This window comes from Dama dama, chromosome 9 (assembly GCF_033118175.1).
Source record: "Dama dama isolate Ldn47 chromosome 9, ASM3311817v1, whole genome shotgun sequence".
NCBI classification, from domain to species: domain Eukaryota; kingdom Metazoa; phylum Chordata; class Mammalia; order Artiodactyla; family Cervidae; genus Dama; species Dama dama.
Window position 1 is genome coordinate 94,652,569 of NC_083689.1, and position 20,112 is coordinate 94,672,680.

At 40.9% G+C, this 20,112-nt stretch overlaps 1 protein-coding gene across 1 annotated transcript in view; it reads right to left on the minus strand.

The window, feature by feature from the left end:
- KIAA0825 (KIAA0825 ortholog) overlaps nucleotides 1–20,112 on the minus strand; it is a 423,771-nt gene that overhangs the window by 229,763 nt on the left and 173,896 nt on the right. The window contains exon 14 of the mRNA XM_061152014.1: nucleotides 15,224–15,363. Coding sequence (XP_061007997.1) covers nucleotides 15,224–15,363 — 140 coding nt within the window. The remainder of the gene's footprint in view (nucleotides 1–15,223; nucleotides 15,364–20,112) is intronic.

Genomic DNA, 20,112 nt, shown 5'->3' on the forward strand with positions numbered 1-20,112 from the left:
TCAAGTGGGCCTTAGGAAGCATCACGATGAACAAAGTTAGTGGAGGTGATGGAATTCCAGTTGAGCTATTTCAAATCCTGAAAGATGATGCTGTGAAAGTGCTACACTCAATATGCCAGCAAATTTGGAAAACTCAGCAGTGGCCACAGGACTGGAAAAGGTCAGTTTTCATTCCAATCCCTAAGAAAGGTAATGACAAAGAATGTTCAAACTACCACACAATTGCACTCATCTCACACGCTAGTAAGGTAGTGCTCAAAATTCTCCAAGCCAGTCTTCAACAGTATGTGAACTGTGAACTTCCAGATGTTCAAGGTGGATTTGGAAAAGGCAGAGGAACCAGAGATCAAGTTGCCAACATCCGTTGGATCATCAAAAAAGCACGGGAGTTCCAGAAAAACATCTACTTTGGCATTATTGACTATACCAGAGCCTTTGACTTTGTGGATCACAATAAACTGTGGAAAATTCTTCAAGAGATGGGAATACTAGACCACCTGACCTTCCTCCTGAGAAATCTGTATGCAGGTCAAGAAGCAACAGTTAGAACTGGACACGGAACAACAGACTGGTTCCAAATTGGGAAAGGAGTATGTCAAGGCTGTATTTTGTCACCCTGCTTATTTAACTTATATGCAGAATATATCATGCAAAATGTTAAGCTGGATGAAGCACAAGCTGGAATCAAGATTCCTGGCAGAAATATCAACAACCTCAGATATGCAGATGACACCACCCTTATGGCAGAAAGCAAAGAAGAACTAAAGAGCCTCTTGATGAAAGTGAAAAGAGGAGCGTGAAAAAGTTGGCTTAAAACTCAACATTCAGAAAACTAAGATTATGGCATCCGGTCCCATCACTTCATGGCAAATAGATGGGAAAAGAATAAAACAGTGACAGATTTTATTTTCTTCGGTTCCCAAATCACTGTAGATGGTGAATGCAGCCATGAAATTGAAAGACGTTTGCTCCTTGGAAGAAAAGCTATGACCAACCTAGAAAACTTATTAAAAAGCAGTGTCATTACTTTGCCAACAAAGGTTCATCTAGTCAAAGCTATGGTTCTTCCAGTAGTCATGTATGGATGTGAGAGTTGGAGTTAAAAAAAAGCTGAGTGCCAAAGAATTGATGCTCTTGAACTGTGGTGTTGGAGAAGACTCTCAAGAGTCCCTTGGCCAGCAAGGAGATCCAACCAGTCCCTCCTAAAGGAGATAAGTCCTGGGTGTTCATTGGAAGGACTGATGCTGAAGCTGAAACTCCAATCCTTTGGCCACCTGATGTGAAGAACTGACTCATTAGAAAAGACCCTGATGCTGGAAAAGACTGAAGGCAGGAGGAGAAGGGGATGACAGAGGATGAGATGGTTGGATGGCATCACTGACTCAATGGACATGAGTTTGAGTAAGCTCCAAGAGTTGGTGATGGACAGGGAGGCCTGGCGTGCTGCAGTCGTGGGGTCGCAAAGAGTCAGACGTGACTGAGCGATGAGCTGAACCGAGGTCTACGTGCGGGTCCTCTCGCCAAACGAGCTCTTTGCAGCAGAGTGAGCATCTGAGTGGTCCACAATATTCTAGTACGAGGTTTGGCAGCTGCAGCCCGGGGCACATGACCAGCCCGATGCCTGTTTCAGGAAGGCCCAGAGCCAAGAATAGCTTTTACTTTTGTAAATGGTTGAAAAAGAATCAAAAGTAGAACATGATTTGTGATACAAAATGTATGTAAAATTCAAATTTCAGTGTCCATTAAAAAAAAGTTAATGGAGTATTGGCGATGGGGTTCAAGAATGCTACATCAAAAGAAGACACTTTGGTATACTTAATATTTTAAGTTAAAGGAGTTAAGAAAAGAGCAGAAGCAGGAAGGTCACTCTGATTCCCCCCTGCCCTTCTCCTTGAAACATGTCATAAAAGGCTCACGTCTCTGGTAAAGGTCCCCGCCCTATACCAGGGGACAGGCGCATCCTTATCTCTGAAGTCAAAAGGACACTGAGAAGAATCCTGGCAAGTAAGCCTTGCTAAGTGTCCCCCAGTTTTCTTACAGTTACCTCACATTACTTGACCTATTTCTCCACAACTATCCATTCTTCATTAGGCCTAGTCTAATGACATTTTCTGTTTCTCTGGATCTTTGCTTCCTTAGGAAGGCTCCTGTGTCATGTAAAACTTATATGAAAAAAACTTATATTAAATGTATCTCTATGCTTTTCTCCTGTTACTCTATCTTTTTTAGTTTAATTTTCAAGCCCAGCCAGTGACCCTAAAAGGGTTGAGGAAAACTTTCCTCCCCTGCAGTCATGTCATTTGCTCATGTATGGTCCTGTTATAGGGGTAGAGTTTGGTCGGTGTGATGGAGACTGTTGTTGTTCAGTCGCTCGGTCGTGTCTGACTCTTTGTGACCCCATGGACTGCAGCACTCCAGGCCTCCCTGTCCATCATCAACTCCTGGAGCTTGCACAAACCCATGTCCACTGAGTCCGTGATGCCATCCAACCATCTCATCCTCTGTCGTCCCAGTTTCCTCCTGTCTTCCATCTTTCCCAGCATTTAGGGTCTTTTCTAATGAGTCAGTTCTTCGCATCAGGTGGCCAAAGTATTGGAGCTTCAGCATCAGTCTTTCAATGAATATTCAGGACTGATTTCCTTTAGAGCTGACTGGTTTGATCTCCTTGAAGATAGAGACTGTATGGCCCGCAAAGCCCTCAATCCATGGTCCATCTGGCCCTCATAGAAAAGTTGGCTGACTTCTATTCTAGAATGCTGGAAGAAAGCATACATACATTCTAAACATCTGATACTACATAAGGACAGCTTCCATCTACTCCCAAGTAACTCACAAGCAAAAGCAGGTGTTAGCTCTTCAAGCAGCCTTTCCTTATCACCCAATCTCTTACCAGTCACTCTGCTTTAGAAAAGCACCTCATGGTACTTAATAGCAGTTGAACTTATCTAATTTACATATATTTTTTACTTTATAAGGTCTGTTCTCCCCATGTTTCCCCAGAAATTAATTGCCCAGAATATGAAGGTGATATGACATATCATGTTTACCAATGTATCTATAGCTGAGTGCCTTGTACATAGTTAATGTGCATTAAATTTTAGTTGAATAGAGAATTGTTTATCAAATCAAGTGAGCCAAATACTTTTAGAAATTAATTCAGAAGAGTATTATTTCTTATTTCTAGGAACAAATGTCTCCACAAAGTCTAATGTTTTCAATTTAGAATTCATTTAAAAACAATAGATACACTTTCATGAAATAATATCTCTTCATTCTTCTAACAAGTACCATTTAAACATCAAGGGGGCAGTTTGCTCAATTTCTCTGTATCTAAGTTTCCTCATTTGTAAAATGGCCCTAATAATTCAAGGGTCATAAATGAAATAATATGTTAAATCACTCTGAGTTGTTGGGGAAAAGATGCTACATAAAGTCAAGATAATAGTATCACTGTAATATAATGCCCAATCATTTACATGGTAACACTAGAAACACATTAACCACTAAAGAAAAAGTATGTTCCTATAAATATATTAGACATTTTCTAGGTGCCAGGAAGAGAGGGAACGTACAGTATTTCAGCCACTGTCAAGCCAGATTAGATCTGATTCTGGGTAGGTAAAACATCATTGTAAAATTCATATCACCAACTTCCTAAGCTACATGAAATGTTTTCAAGAAGTTCTATAATATATTAAACTTGGGAATAACTCTTTGGCCCAGTTCTCATCTTCACACCCATGAGAGATGCTAGAGCAACATCTTTTAGGCCAAACATGTCAAAGGGAAAACCCACCTCTAGGAGACACTTAAAGTTACGCTTGGACAGAAGGGAGAGTTACAGAGAAGCTGAGGGAGAGACCACTGCGTGGAAAGCGTATGTTGATAGTGTAAAAGAAGAAAAGAATCTAATAGAAATTAAGTACCTATCAGGTATCAAAAAATGGTGCTTTATGTTGATTTAATTTTTTAAAGCTCAAAATACACACATAGGTCATTATCCCCATTTAGAAATGGGGAAACTGAAGTTTAGACAGATCACAATGCTCATGAATGAAGTAAAATTTTTTCCAGGAAATTCCATTCATTCACAAATACTTTTTAAGCCCCTTTTATGGGCTCAATACCAGTCTCAAGTGTTGAGAACCAGGCCAAGCACTGGGGAACAATGATGAGGTGTTCCTGCCCTTCTGAAGGTTGCACTGGCAGAGAAATCCATTAAATACACAACTATGTCAATTAACCTTTCACTTTAAGTTGTGAGAAGTGTTCCAAAAGGAATTATTGTGGGACCTTATGGAATGATCAAAGATGACTTCCTAGGAAATATCATGATATTGAAGCAAAAAGGTGATTATCAGTTGCAGGAAAATGAAAGAGAAGAAGATTCTAGGCACACAAAAATAATATTTCAAAGGTTTAGTAGCAGGAAAGAACTTGGAATATGGGCCACTGAAAGGTCAACTTCTGTTGGAGCAGCTGCCTCTTTCCTCAAGATACTTCTAAGGGACAGCATGATGTTATAAATACACAAATCTAAGATGTGCAACCTAGACCAGAATATGCATGTTAAACTGGCAAAGAGCAGGACAAGATGCTGGGCAGGTCATCTCCAGGACACAAAGGACACTGCCTGTGTGTAAAAGATTATGGTCCATACTCTACAAACGGGCTTTCCTGGTGGCTCAGGGTTAAACAATCCACCTGCAATGCAGGAGATGCAGGAGACACAGGGTTGATCGCTGGGTTGGGCAGACGCCCTAGAAAAGGAAATGGCAACCCTTTTCCAGTGTTCCTGCCTGGAAAATCCTATGGACAGAGGAGCCTGGCGGGCTACAGTCCATGGGGTCGCAAAAGAGTCAGACACGATTTAGGACTATGCGACAACATCATTTACAAACACCTCTATAAGTAGTGGTCAGTCACTAAAGGTTTTTAGCAGAGAAGTGACATAATCAAATCTGTATTCAAATAAGAACAAGCTTTCTGACTACTGTGAACGTTTTGATAAAATGGATTATGAATAATCTTAAGTAAATTATGTCTTTTTAAAAACATAATACGTCAGAAAGATAAATCATATACCCAAATTTTTTTGCCAACTATAGCAATAGATACCTTATAAGATGGTGTTGCTTCTCAAAAGGGGGTCCAGGGACCAGCGGCATCAAGAGCAGCATTACCTGGCAGCTTGTTAGAAATGCAGAATCTCAGGCATCCCCGCACAAGACTTACTGAATCAAAATCTGCAGTTTTAAACAGCTCCCCAGGTGATGTTTTCTCACTGCAAAGTTCAGAAGCCTTGCTTTATGTTATCATGCCTTACAGCTACCCTACCCTCATGCAGACTCAGCACAGACCCTAGATGATAACTGTCTCTGGGACCTGAATAATTCCATAGAGACCACTGATATTCTAGGCTAATCTGTCATCATTGGTGGATAGGAGCCTTGGTTGGAAAGACTAAGGCAAAAAATACAAATATAACTTCATTGTTCCAAGTAAGAATATGGTACAAATCCAAGAAAGAAAAAAAAAAAAAATTTGAAAAAGTGAGAATACAGACGTTGTCACTAGCAAAAGTAGCCAAAGACATAGAAGTCAGGTGTGCTAAGGGTACCAAGAGGGAGTATTTTAGTCTTGGTTACTTCCTGCCAAGACAGTTATAAAATGGCACTTTAGTCATACTTACAAAGTGAAACACACACACACACACACACATGCTGTACAACAAATACAAAGCTTCTGCTATAATAGTCCTTATTACGCAAAAGACCAACAAAATAGAGAAGTTGAATTGATTTGGGCTTCCCAGGTGGCTCAGATGATAAAGAATCCACCTGCACTGCAAGGGACCTGTGTTTCATCTCTGCGTTGAGAAGATCCCCAGAAGGGAATGGCTCAGGTCAGTTGCACAGTCGTTTCCGACTCGTTGCGACCCCATCGCACGCCAGGTCTCCCTGTCCATCACCAACTCCCAGAGTCTACTCAAACTCATGTCCATCAAGTAGGTGAGACCATCCAACCAACTCATCCTGTCATCCCCTTCTTTTCCCGCCTTCAATCTTTCCCAGCACTGGGGTCTTTTCCAATGAGTCAGTTCTTCGCATCAGATGGCCAAAGTATTGGAGTGTCAACTTCAGCATCAGTCCTTCCAATGAACATTCAGGTCTGATTTCCTTTAGGATGGACTGGTTTAATCTCCTTGCAGTCCAAGGGACTCTCACAATTCTTCTCCAACACCACAGTACAAAAGCATCAATTCTGCAGCACTCAGCTTTCTTTATAGTCCAACTCTCACACCCATACATGACTACTGGAAAAACCATAGCTTTGACCAAACAGACCTTTGTTGGCAAAGTAATGACACTGCTTTTTAATACGTTGTCTAGGTTGGTCATAGTTTTTCTTTCAAGGAACAGGCATCTTTTAATTTCACGGCTGCATTCACTATCTGCAGTGATTTTGGAGCCCAAGAAAATAAAGTCTCTCACTGCTTCCATTGTTTCCCCATCTATTTGCCATGAAGTGATGGGACCAGATGCCATGATCTTAGTTTTCTGAATGCTGAGTTTTAAGCCAGCTTTTTCACACTCCTCTTTCACTTTCATCAAGAGGCTCTTTAAGACACAGATGTATTGAACAGTCTTTTAGACTCTGTGGGAGAGGGCGAGGGTGGAATGATACGGGGGAATGGCTTTGAAACATGTATATTATCATATGTGAAATGAATCGCCAGTCCAGGTTTGATGCGTGAAACAGGGTGTTCAGGGCTGGTGCACTGGGATGACCCAGAGGGATGGGATGGGGAGGGAGGTGGGAGGGGGGTTCAGGATGGGGACACATGTACACCCGTGGCGGAGTCAAGTCAATGTATGGCAAAACCAATACAATGTTGTAAAGTAAAATAAATAAATTAGAAAAAAAGAGGCTCTGTAGTTCTTCTTCACTTTCTGCCATAAGGGTAGTGTCATCTGTACATCTGAGGTTACTGACATTTCTCCCAACAATCTTGATTGCAGCTTGTTTCATCCAGCCCAGCATTTCACATGATGTATTCTGCATAGAAGTTAAATAAGCAGGGTGACAAAATACAGCCTTGACATACTCCTTTCCCAATTTGGAACCAGTCTGTTGTTCCATGTGCAGTTCTGTTTCTTCTGGACCTGCATACAGATTTCTCAAGAGGCAGGTCAGTTGGTCTGGTATTCCCATGTCTTTAAGAACTTTCCACAGTTTATTGTGATCCACACAGTCAAAGAATTTGGTGTAATCAATAAAGCAGAAGTAGATATTTTTCTGGAACTCTCTTGCTTTTTCGATGATCCAGGGGATGTTGGCAATTTGATCTCTGGTTCCTCTGCCTTTTCCAAATCCACCTTGAACATCTGGAAGTTCACAGTTCATGTACTGTTGAAGACTGGCTTGGAGAATTTTGAGCACTACTTTACTAGCGTGTGAGATGAGTGCAATTGTGTGGTAGTTTGAGCATTCTTTGGGATGCCTTTCTTTGGGATTGGAATGAAAACTGACCTTTTCCAGTCCTCTGGCCACTGCTGAGTTTTCCAAATTTGCTGGCATATTGAGTGCAGCACTTTCACAACATCATCTTTTAGGATTTGAAATAGCTCAACTGGAATTCCATCACCCTCACTAGCTTTGTTCATTGTGATGCTTCCTAAGGCCCACTTGACTTCTCATTCCAACATGTCTGCCTCTAGGTGAGTGATCACACCATCGTGGTTATCTGGGTCATGAAGATCATTTTTGTATAGTTCTTCTGTGTATACACGCCAGCATTCCTTCCTTGATAATTCCACGGACAGAGGAGTCTAGCAGACAACAGTCCATGGAGTCACAACGAGTAGAAAATGACTGAGCGACTAATACTTTCATTCATTTTAAGTCAACCAACCCTTTGCAGTGGCAGCAGTGATTTATCTAGAATTTTCTGTAGATTTATTTCTTGATTACCTTTAGGCACTGTGTTACATGGTTGAAAAATACAAAATGTACTACCAACATTATCCACAATAGAGGTTCCTGATAGCTTTCATGAATTGAGCCTCTCGGCAATTTTGTAAGCTTTCTGTGGCTCTGCTGCAATCCCCTGCAGTGTGGTGGGTTGAAAGCACAGTCTCTGAACACTAACTGTCTGCCTCAAATCCTGCTTTGCCAATTATGAGGTGTGTGACTTGGACAAATGACTTGATTTGTCTCATTTTCTGCATCTATAAAATGGAGATATAATCATACCTGCCACACAGAGTTGTTTTGAGTATTCAGTGAGTGAATATATTTAAAGTACTTAGGGGCAGTGTTTGGAACATATTAAAAAATTATGTATTTGCTAGTGTGTTGTGGTTGTTATATTACAAATGAAAATCACTAGAAGCCAAGAAATTTCACTGAGAATCGTTCTTGGGGCACTGGGCAAAGGAAAGAAGGTTAGTCACACTTCATTCAAATGTCACTAGCAGGAAAAGGCTAACTGCTAACAACTGGGAAATTGCCAGATATTTGTTCCTTTGATGTCACAAGTCAGACACTGGTTAAGGCCATGTGGCCTCAGTGAGGTAATGCCAAAACAATTGCCTTGGGTTTTTAGCATTAACAATCCAAAATAATGTCTTACAAATTTAAAATCTTCTGTAAAGATTAGTAGTTGAGAGGTTTCTTCCTTCAAATTTAGAATGCCCCATCTTAAAATAAAACTAACAAACATTACCTTTGCATGTCCACTGAACCTTAACCAAGCTTCTTAGAAGCTTGTGATCTATGAAGCACATATTATAAATTAAAATTTTGCTATTCATTTATTTATTAAATTTTGCTATTTTCTGACACTCAGTGAGTTGTATCTCATATTACAAAAAATTTATTTCTGTATATATTCTGCTGATTCTTTTTAAAAGAAATAGAAATTCTGATAAGTCATTTTCACAGTTCAGTTCAGTGACTCCACTGTGTGCAATTCTTTGCAACCCCATTGACTGCAGCACGCCAAGATTCCCGGTCCATCAGTAACTCCTGGGGCTTGCTCAAACTCAATTCCATTGAGTTGGTGATGCCATCCAACCATCTCATCCTCTGTCATCCCCTTCTCCTTCTGCCTTCAGTCTTCCCCAGCATCAGGGTCTTTTCCAATGAGTCAGTTCTTCACAACAGGTGGCAAAAATTATTGGAGCTTCAGAATCAGTCCTCCCAATGATTATTCAAGACTGATTTCCATTAGGATTGACTGGTTTGATCTCTTTGCTGTCCAAGGGACTCTCAGGAGTCTTCTCCAACACCACAGTACAAAAGCATTAATTCTATGGCACTCAGCTTTCTTTATGGTCCAACTCTCACATCCATACATGACTACTGGAAAAACCATAGCTTTGACTATGTGGTCCTGTGTCAGTAAAGTAATGTCTCTGCTATCTAACAAGCTGTCTAGGTTGGTCATAGTTTTTCTCCCAAGGAGCAAGCATCTTTTAATTTCATGGCTACATTTACCATCAGCAGTGATTTTGGAGCCCAAGAAAATAAAGTCTCTCACTGTTTCCATTGTTTCCCCATCTATCTGCCATGAAGTAATGGGACCAAATGCCATGATCTTAGTCTTCTGAATGTTGAGTTTTAAGCCAGCTTTTTCACTCTCCTCTTTCACTCTCATCAAGAGGCTGTTTTAGTTCCTCTTCACTTTCTGCCATTAGGGTGATGCCATCTGCATATATGAGGTTATAGATATTTCTCCTGGCAACATTGAGTCCAACTTGTGCTTCATCCAGCCCGGCATTTCCCATGATGTACACTGCATATAAATTAAATAAGCAAGGTGACAATATACAGCCTTGATGTACTCCTTTCCCAATTTGGAACCAGTCCATTGGTTCCCAAGTTGGAACCAGAACATGTCCGGTTCTGTTGCCTCTTGACCTGCATACAGATTTCTCAGGAGCAAGGTCAGGTGGTCTGGTATTCACATCTCTTTAAGAATTTTCCACAGATTGTTATGATCCACACTGACAAAGGCTTTAACATAGTAAATAAAGCCAAAGTAGATGTTTTTCTGGAACTCCCTTGCTTTTTTCTATAATCCAGTGATGTCGGCAATTTGATCTCTGGTTCCTCTGCCTTTCTAAATCCACCTTGAACATCTGGAAGTTCATGGTTCACGTATTGCTGAAGCCGGGCTTGGAGAATTTTGAGAATTACTTTATTAGCGTGTGAGATGAGTACAACTGTGAGGTAGTTTGAACATTCTTTGGGATTGCCTTTCTTTGGGATTGGAATGAAAACTGACCTTTTCCAGTCCTGTGGCCACTGCTGAGTTTTCCAGATTTGCTGGCATATTCAGTGCAGCACTTTCACTGCATCATCGTTTAGGATTTGAAACAGCTCAACTGGAATTCCATCACCTCCCCTAGCTTTGTTTGTAGTGATGCTTCCTAAGGCCCACTTGACTTCACATTCCAGGATGTCTGCCTCTGGGTGAGTGATCACACCATCGTGATTATCTGGGTTGTGAAGATCTTTTTTGTATAGTTCTTCTGTGTATTCTTGTCACCTGTTCTTAATATTTTCTCTTTCTGTTAGGTTCATACCATTTCTGTCCTTTATTGTGCCCTTCTTTACATGAAATGTTCCCTTGGTATCTCTAATTTTCTTGAAGAGATCTCTAGTTTTCTCCATTCTAATGCTTTCTACTATTTCTTTGCATTGATCGCTGAGGAAGGCTTTCTTATATTTCCTTGCTATTCTTTGGAACTCTGCATTCAAATGGGTATATCTTTCCTTTTCTCCTTTGCCTTTAGCTTCTCTTCTTTCCTCGGCTACTTGTAAGGCCTCCTCAGCCAACCATTTTGCCTTTTTGCATTTCTTTTTCTTCAGGATGGTCTTGATCACTGTCTCCTGTACAATGACATGAACCTCCGTCCATAGTTCTTCAGGCATTCTGTTTATTAGATCTAATCCTTTGAATCTATTTGTCACTTCCAGTGTATAAACATAAGGGATTTGATTTAGGTCATACCTGAATGGTCTAGTGGTTTCCCCCACTTTCTTCAATTTCAGTCTCAATTTTGCCATTAGGAGTTCATGATCTGAGCCACAGTCAGCTCCTGGTCTTATTTTTGCTGACTGTATGGCGCTTCTCTATCTTTGGCTGAAAAGAATATAATCAATCTGATTTTGATATTGACTATCTGGTGATGTCCAAGTGTAGAGTCGTCTCTTGTGTTGTTGGAATAGGGTGTTTGGTATAACCAATGTGTTCTCTTGGCAAAACTGTTAGCCTTTGCCCTGCTTCATTTTGTACTCCAAGGCCAAACTCTCCTATTACTCCAGGTATCTCTTGACTTCCTATTTTTGCATTCCAGTCCCCTGTAATTAAAGGAACATCCTTTTTTTGGTGTTAGTTCTAGAAGGTCTTGCAGGTCTTCACAGAACCATTCAACTTCAGCTTTTTGGCATTAGTAGTTGGGGCATAGATTTGGATTACTGTTATATTGAATGGCACTATACAGAGATCATTGGAAACAAACAGAGATCATTCTGTCATTTTTGAGATTGCCCCCAAGTACTGTGTTTTAGACACTTTCATTGACTGAGGGCTACTCCATTTCTTCTAAGGGATTCTTGCGCACAGTAGTAGATACAATGGTTCTCTGAATTAAATCAGCCCATTTCGGTCCATTGTAGTTCACTGATTCCTAAAATGTCGATGTTAACTCTTGCCATCTCCTCTTTGACCACTTCAAATTTACCTTGATTCATGGACCTAACATTCCAGGTTCCTAGGCAATACTGTTCTTTACTGCATTGGACTTTACTTCCATCACCTGTCATATCCACCACTTGCTCATTTTCATAAAGCAAGACTGAAAGCTACAGATATAAACCTGTTATATTTTAGTCTTTATAATATATGATTGTCTATCAAAAATAAGTCTGTACCTAAAAGAATTTAATAATTGCTTATTGGATGAAGTGGATCTTGTTTTTAAAACACATACAATAAAAATGTGTATTTATAATCTCCATTCTTGTTCCTGAGCCAATTTTAAAAAACGTCAAATTTTATCACTTAGACTAAAAAGACACTATTCATAAACAAAAAGTCTCCTATAAACAGGCCAATAGTTATGTTGCTTGATACACCTAATCAGAACACTTTACTCTTTGCTTTCCTAAAGATATGAGCAAACTTCTCAATTACCAAATGGTATTCAATGAAAAGAAAATCTCTGAAAAATATCACATATGTATTTTTAGGTGCATAATAATTTTGATCTTAGTCTAGTTTATAAGATTACCTGAGCATATTGTTTCTAACTTAAAGTGACAAGGTTTCTAATGGAGTTTAATAAGTCAGTCAATCAATTCATCAGTAAATTCTGTCACTGCACCCTTACGGTTATGAAGTAGCTAATAAAATTAATACAAGACAATACCAAAGCACCTAAGATCAAACATAACAACCTTTGCAAAAACTGGTAAGATATTTTAGCAGGCTGGGTAAATACACTTCTGTGCTCCATAAGAACCAGGACTGAAGGAGCTACAGTATGGTACCATTGATAACTTTTAAGTCCCTCAAAAACAGTATCATGTTATATATACAAAAGGCAGATGTAATATAAATGTAGAATTCTTTTGCAAGAAAACATGGTTATTCATTTAACCACGATTGCTATCACTGTACTTACTGACTGTATTAGAATTGCCCAATGTCTTATCACAATTGCTTTTCTAGGCTGAACTATATAACTCTATTAAGAGGAGACTATTTCTCTTCTAGGACCATGTCCATGAGCTTCAATGATCATATTAACATTAGAGTAACTCTCCAGCCATGTCAGATACTATTCATGTTGAGTAGTCACCTTACCTGAAAGCTCAGATTATAAAGTTTAAGTGAAGCTCTGTATTTTATATCCCAACTGATCACTGACCAATTACTGCAATTTTTCCGTAAAAAGCACCATGCTATCTTGAGGAAAATATAAAAATAAAAAATCTGTGATCACCACTGACTACCTAGCTGGAAAGAGCAGTTACATGCATGTGCATTGGGGTGTCCTGACTGATTCACCCGGAGAGTGGACAGTTCTTCTAGATACCCATGGCCCATTCTAGGATTTAATCTGCAAGAATATTTGTATAGAATTGTAGGGGAAGGAAAGTGGCAGGTTGGGTTCAGAATCCCGGGTTACCCACTACTTCTCAGCTTATCTTGGAAAATAACATTATCTTAAACTCTAATGCTATTTTTAATATGATGAAAATAATTATACTTACTTTATAGGGTTTTAAGAGTCAGATTAGATAGTAAATGTGAGGTGCCCTGCAGAGTGCCTGAGTGCCTGACAGCTAACAAGTGAACAATATATGTTGCTGTTTGATCAATTAATTCCCCTAGCACCTGTTTTCCCTTTAGGAGAGTGGAGTTCAAGATACTGAAGCTAAAGACCCTGCTTTCAGTAGAACTTTGTGAGATTTAAGGCCCACACAGAACTGCTCGGGGGCTCAGAGAATAAAGTCAGATTCAGGGTTGGAGGAGAGGTAATCTCCAAACCTCTGCTTGGAACACGGTGAGGCTGGAGGCCTCACAGTGCCCTTGGGCACCACAAGATTTCTGGATTTGGGAGCACCAGGAGAGAAGCAAAGGGCTCAGCTGTAGGGCACCTCCCCTTTGTGGTTTTTGGGAAAGAAACCTCAAGGTGAGCAGAAGAGAAAACTATGGGGAACGGGTCCTGGGCAGATCTGAGAAACCAAATATTCCAGAAATAACTGGAACAGTCTGGAAGGGTATGCTATGAACCTCATTTTGTATACAACAGGCCGGTAGGGCCTGGTAACTTTTGCCTCATTAACATACAAATATAATAACAACATAAGGCAGAGTAAGTGATAAGCAGTAACCGCCATAACAGACACTGTGAAATTCAAGGGAGGGAGAGATCAGCGTAAGACAGTGTTCAGAGCTCTAGAGCTTAGCAGGCCCCTGCCTACTGGTGGAGGTTAGGTGGGTCTTTCAAGCTGGAAAAATGGGTGAGCAAAGTGTGGAAGGAACATGTGGTGGTGGTGGTGATTTAGTCACTCAGTCGTGTCCGACTCTTGCGACCCCATGGATGGTAGCCCTCCAGGCACCTCTGTCCATGGGATTCCCCAGGCGAGAATACTGCAGTGAGTTGCCATTTCCTTCTCCAGGGGACTTTCCCGACCCAGAGATCCAACCGGCATCACCTGCATTGCAGGTGGTCTCTTGCAAGGCAGGCTGATTCCTTACCAGAACCACCAGGGAAGCCTGGAAGAAGCATGTGCATGGGGTTTTGTGGACAATGGTTGGAATATGTGTGAGTGTGTGTGCACGTGCACACACAGGGGAACGTAAGGAAATGGGTTACAAAACTAGTCTGGGGTCATATTTGAATGGTCAAAGGATAGGGATTTGTTCCTGTAAGTGATAGGGGACCAGAGAAAAAAAGATTTTGAATAGGGAAGACTATACTGAAACTAATGACTGATAAAATTAATCTGGCTATCTGTGTAGTATAGAGCAGAAGAAATGTGTAGGGGTATGTAAAGATGGTTAGAAAACTCTTTACAGATGTAGCAGAAGAACAGTAGGATATAAGGTTAGATTGGCATAACATTGCTTACCATCTTCTAAAATAGTGCTTACAGGGGAGAAAAGAAAGTCTAATTAGGAGAAGTATGGGCTTCCACTACTTCTCAATTTCCATTCATAATTTTCTCACGACTACTTCTCCATGCCCCAGTGGACATGTAGGTAAGCCACGCTTGCTTGTTCATGAGTTACATAAGCATTTTTCATGATCCACTGAACTGCCTAATGTGATTCAAAAACAATCTTAACCTCTCTATCTCAGGTCTAATTGAGACTTCTGTTTTGGACATGTAACTGTTCCCGTAATATGTTCTCAAGCATTTCAAACCCCCAATATTGATACATCTCTTATATTATGATAGTTATGATAGAACAGTATCATATAAAAACATTGTTTTCCCTCATTCAGACTATCCCTGAAAGAAAACCTTTCCAATAGGTTTATAAAGTGATTCAGTATTTTCCCTGCTGCTAACCACTGACTATCGGTATAACACAGTTGGTGTCACTCCCCTGCCAAAATTCAAGTAGGAAAAAACATTCCATTCAACTTGAACAATGACTCAGTTTTTTCAGGACATTCTCAAAACTACAAATACTCACTTGAGCTCTTTAGCAAGATTCTTAGTAAAAGACCATCGTGATGCAGTAGGGTTTCCAGAAGCAGGTTCCAATTACAACCTGGCTGGGATAAGAGCAGTTTCAGTTGACCCTCGGCTGTCAGTCGTCCAGCTGATGGAGTCCTTTCAAAATGCAAGATAAAGATGGAGTAATGAAGTTAATTTATCTATGAAATTAATAGCTTTAAAGTACAGATGTAATGCTAACTCCTTTAAATGTCAATTCCTCTCAGATTACTGTGAAAATGCTTTCAAGCTTGCTTACTTCAGGGTTGCTCAGGGAAGGAATTACATTTAATCTCTACTAGCTAAAAGCAAATTAACATTTGGTAGCCTGCCAATTTTAAAACTGATACAAAATAACCATGCCTACATTTCACAGGACTATGTTTTAATGTTGTGGAGCAAAATAAAAATGATTTATGAATTTTTGAAAGCATTTATTTGTTCATTCGACAAACACATGAGGGCCTACTATGTGCTATGAACCTCTTTCATTATTCACGGAAAGATGTTACAGTATGTTTTAGCTGCTAATTTGCCATGTACTATGATTGCTGATAAAATGAAAGGAATTCAAAGCTTCTGTCAGAGGTCAACCATAATCTAATTTGTTAATATGTAAAAGCCATAAGTCAACAGGCAATTATCAGAACAACTCTTAAGAGTCACACTGCTACCTACTTGGGTAATCATTTGGTTTTTTTTTTTTTTAAGATTTTTTTTTTGACGTGGACCATTATTAAAGTCTTTATTGAATTTATTGCAATGTTGCTTCTGTTTTATGTTTTAGTGTTGTGGCAGTAAGGCATGTGGGATCTTAGCTCACCCACCAGGGATCAAACCTGCAACTCCTGCATGGGAAGGTGAAGTCGTAACCACTGGACCACCAGGGAATGTCCCCTGGGTAATCAGTTTATCAAAGAGAAGTAATTCCAAAGCAAATAAGTTTCTACTTGGGAAACTCATCTGCATTGAATAGAAAATTAAAATCAGATTCCCCAAATCACCACAATAGTTTACCAATGAATCTGGAGATAAGGAAATGAGGTAGAAACTAAAAACTGGTAGCATTATTCACTTTTTCCTTCTAAGGTCTCAAGGTTTAGATTGGTAAAAGGCCATAGCACCTCAGATCGGCTTACTCACTCCAGTATTCTTGCCTGGGAAACCCCATGGACAGAGGAGCCTGGCGGGCTACAGTCCATGGGGTCGTAAAAGAGTCAGACACGACTTATCAACTGAACAACAGCAAAGTGAAGGAAATGACCAAACTCAATCTGACCGTGGCCACAAGGATGGTGGAAATAAGGAGGGAGGCAGTGGGAAGGAAAGAGCAACATCAAGGTGGGACTGACAGAACTACATGTATGCTTTAGGTGGAAGAAAGCAGAACAAAGAAAACTGCTGAGAGATGATTTGTGGCGTCATTTCAAGACGAAATGTACTACACAGTGGACCACCCACATGGTCTAGACAAAGGTTTTCCCAAAGCCTGGGCCCTGGACCAAAAACATCATCATCACCTGGGAACTTGTGAGAAATGCAATTTCCCAGGTCTCATCCCACGAGAAATTCTGGGAATGGGGGCCCCAGAAATCTGTGCTTTAACAAGCCTTTTCCAGGAGATTCTGAAGCATACCAGGGTTTGAGAACTGCTGTGGAAGGCAGTGCTTTTTGGGGCATGGGTAGCAGAGCATACAGATTTTAGCACTTTATTATTTCATCAATAAATGCTTTATCTCTCCACTCAGATCCAAGCCTCAGGGGCACACTTAGTTTATACCCCAAAGCTCCTACCAAAGAACTAAGCGTGTTTAAGGGCTCTGTAAATGTTGATGAGCTGATTGACTCATCTGCTCATAAATAGACAAACTCTTAAAAAAAAAGAGAGAGAGGATGCATTGCCAAAATGCTAGCTTAAACAAAAGTGAGAGCATTTAAAGACATAAAATGAAATTTCAAAACATCTCCCCCTTGACTCGGCTGGGCATTCGGAACGTCTCACAACCTTACGATGCATAAAATCACCTGAACTTTGGACCAGCTCAGGCTTCCCATGTGAGACTCTGATAACATTAACTCAAGTCACAGAAACCCCCCAGTAACTGGTGAGGCAGTGTTAGCCAGGAAAACCTGTGCCCTGGATGGGCAATAAAGAGAAAAGCAGGGAGTTATTTAGCTCTCAGACCAGAGGAAGCAAGCCTGGCAGTTCATCAGCTCTGAATTCCTTCAGGTATTCTCAGGTTGGGCTGGTTCTTGCAGTCATTCCAAATGTGGCACCAAAGGAAGAACACATTTGGTGAGCCCCTTGGGCTGAAATATTGAAGCATATCCTCCCAATGGCTCTCCTTGTTTCCATCCTAAACCCCAAGTGCTGACTTCAAGAAACTTGCTTGGTAGATGAAAAGCCGCTAATTGTTTGTAAGTTGTGTATTAATACTGACTTAGTTTTTGAACATTTCCTACCTATCTGTTTTGCTTGAGTTGAGTGCTGACTTTAAGGATACGTTTAATGAACTGGAACATCCAGTCTGATGGAGTTTAGAAAAGGAAGGGGATAATTGAGAGACAGTTTGAAGAAGGAGACAGGGGCCAGCTCATGGAGGAGCCAAGGCGGAGACTTTGGACCTGTTAAGGCGTTTTAAGGCAGATGAGTTTCCTGACCTGGCTGCAGTATGGAGAATGAACTGGAGGGAGGCTTATGTTTTTGCTCAGGCCGTTCAGACACAGAATAAGGCAAAATAACTTGAATGTCATTTCATACAGTGGTATCCGAATACCTGGTTATAAATAAAACCTCTCATTTACCAGATGGGAAGCTGTTTGTTGAAATGTACCTCAGTTCTTGGATCTTTCCACTTATCACAGATTTTGAAATGTACAGTAGAGTGACTCACTATAAGAAAAAAATAAAAGATTACAAACATTCCTCAGTCACTGAGCTCCGAGTAATAAATGCATTGAGGAGTCTGCACTGGGCATATGGAGAAGCATATGTTCCCTCATCCTCTGAGCTGGTGGAGCTGTGAAAGTGAGATGAGCCTCACAGAAAATGACAGAAAAGGAAATTTTTTTATATATGTATCAAATATGTACATGTTGAATTCCACTATGATACAAAGAAGAGAACAGAATTGATAAATCCACTGGAACTCATAAACCCTACATTAGCAGACAGGACAAATTTATGGTTGGGTTATATCAGGCTTATACTCTAAACAGTGCTGCATTCCTGGGCATGAAGAGGCCTAAGAACTCTTTCAAATCCAGGCAATAAAGGGGCTCAAAAATTACCCGTTTATGAAACTAACAAATTATTATTATGGAATCGCTATGAAAAATCTTGGTTGTATTTGAGTGTGTTTATTTTATGAAAATGTATCAAGTAGTTTGGAGCAGGGATAGGCTACCAACTACAGCATTCTTGGGCTTCCCTGGTGGCTCAGATGGTAAAGAATCTGCCTGCATTGCAGGAGACCTGAGTTCGATCCCTGGGTTGGGAAGATCCCCTGGAGGCCGGCATGGCAACCCACTCCAGTATTCTTGCCTGGAGAAGCCCCGTAGATGGGGAAGCCTGGCAGGTTACAGTTCATGGGGTTGCAAAGAGTTGGACATGACCGAGCGACTACGCACAGCACGTCAAGTATTTCACTTGCAATTTCGGCAATTTTTTAGCACGTGTTCACACTGCAGTAGAAAGTTTAAAAATGTTAGACGCATAAGTGAACAATGGCTTGACTTTCAACCACAGCTGTGCATGGAGCACAGGGTAAGAAAAGACTCTGTAGTAAAGTCAGACCAGAACACAGCAGCCTCACTGTTCAGGTCACATGACCGTGGGGGTCACTGCCCCTATTATATACAAAACATGCAGAAGCTGTCAGAACAGGGCAACACTGGAACGGACCCTGAAACACACAGCTTGGGATAGAACCGAGCGGTGTTGGGTGCTGTTTTTCAAGACTAGATATTTACTTTAAATGAACAGCCATTATATGGTTCCACGTCCCTAAGAGATAAACTACATGAATCCAGGAGCCACGGGTGAGAGTTCTCTCCGAAGGATACTAGAAGCCACCTTCTCACCAGAGCTCCTGATTATCCACTGGGAATTTATGTTTTCCATTTCCATAACTCCCCACAGTGTCTCGGGAAGTGGAGGTCCTGGTGTCTATGGTAGAGTGAGTTGGGGAATGCAACCTCTACCAGGGGACCATGAAGAATTCTACTAAACGTAACGTTATGCCTGCCATCATCTGGTTATTTTTGGATTCCCATGCCAGTAGTCTAGCAGGCAAGGTCATACCGGTAAGGGTGATAACTCTGACTATCACTGAGGAGCTAGAGTCGCGACCGCACATGGGGAGCAGGGAGGAGTATATTTGTAAGCCAAGGGATTCACCAGGGAGTCAAGAGATGATGCTCTCATGACTGCTCACAAGCATAAGTAGGTGGCCGAAGTAACCACATTCTGATCAGGGAATGGTAGTCATGGTTCGGCATCTCAAGGAGGAGGGCCTCAGTGTCTGTGCTAGGTAGGCAACACACTCAACAGGTGGGATGACCGAGGGGGAGGGGAAGCCAGAATAAGTGGTAGAGCAATGTAATGATGATGAGAACTTGCAGACTCAGGAATAATGACAGCCGGGGACACGCTAGCTTGTCCCATTAACTCAAGCATGTCATTCAGTGCTGCTGTGTTAGGAAAGAACTACGTTTCACAAAGTGGCAGATCTCATCATTTATCCAAACATGTTAAAAGCCAACTCGAAGTGTGATAAAGTAGAAAGAACATTGAACCGCTTTCTGGTTTTTTTTCCACCAGCCATCACACCGGGAAGAATCAACGACAAGGTCCGGAGAACTTAA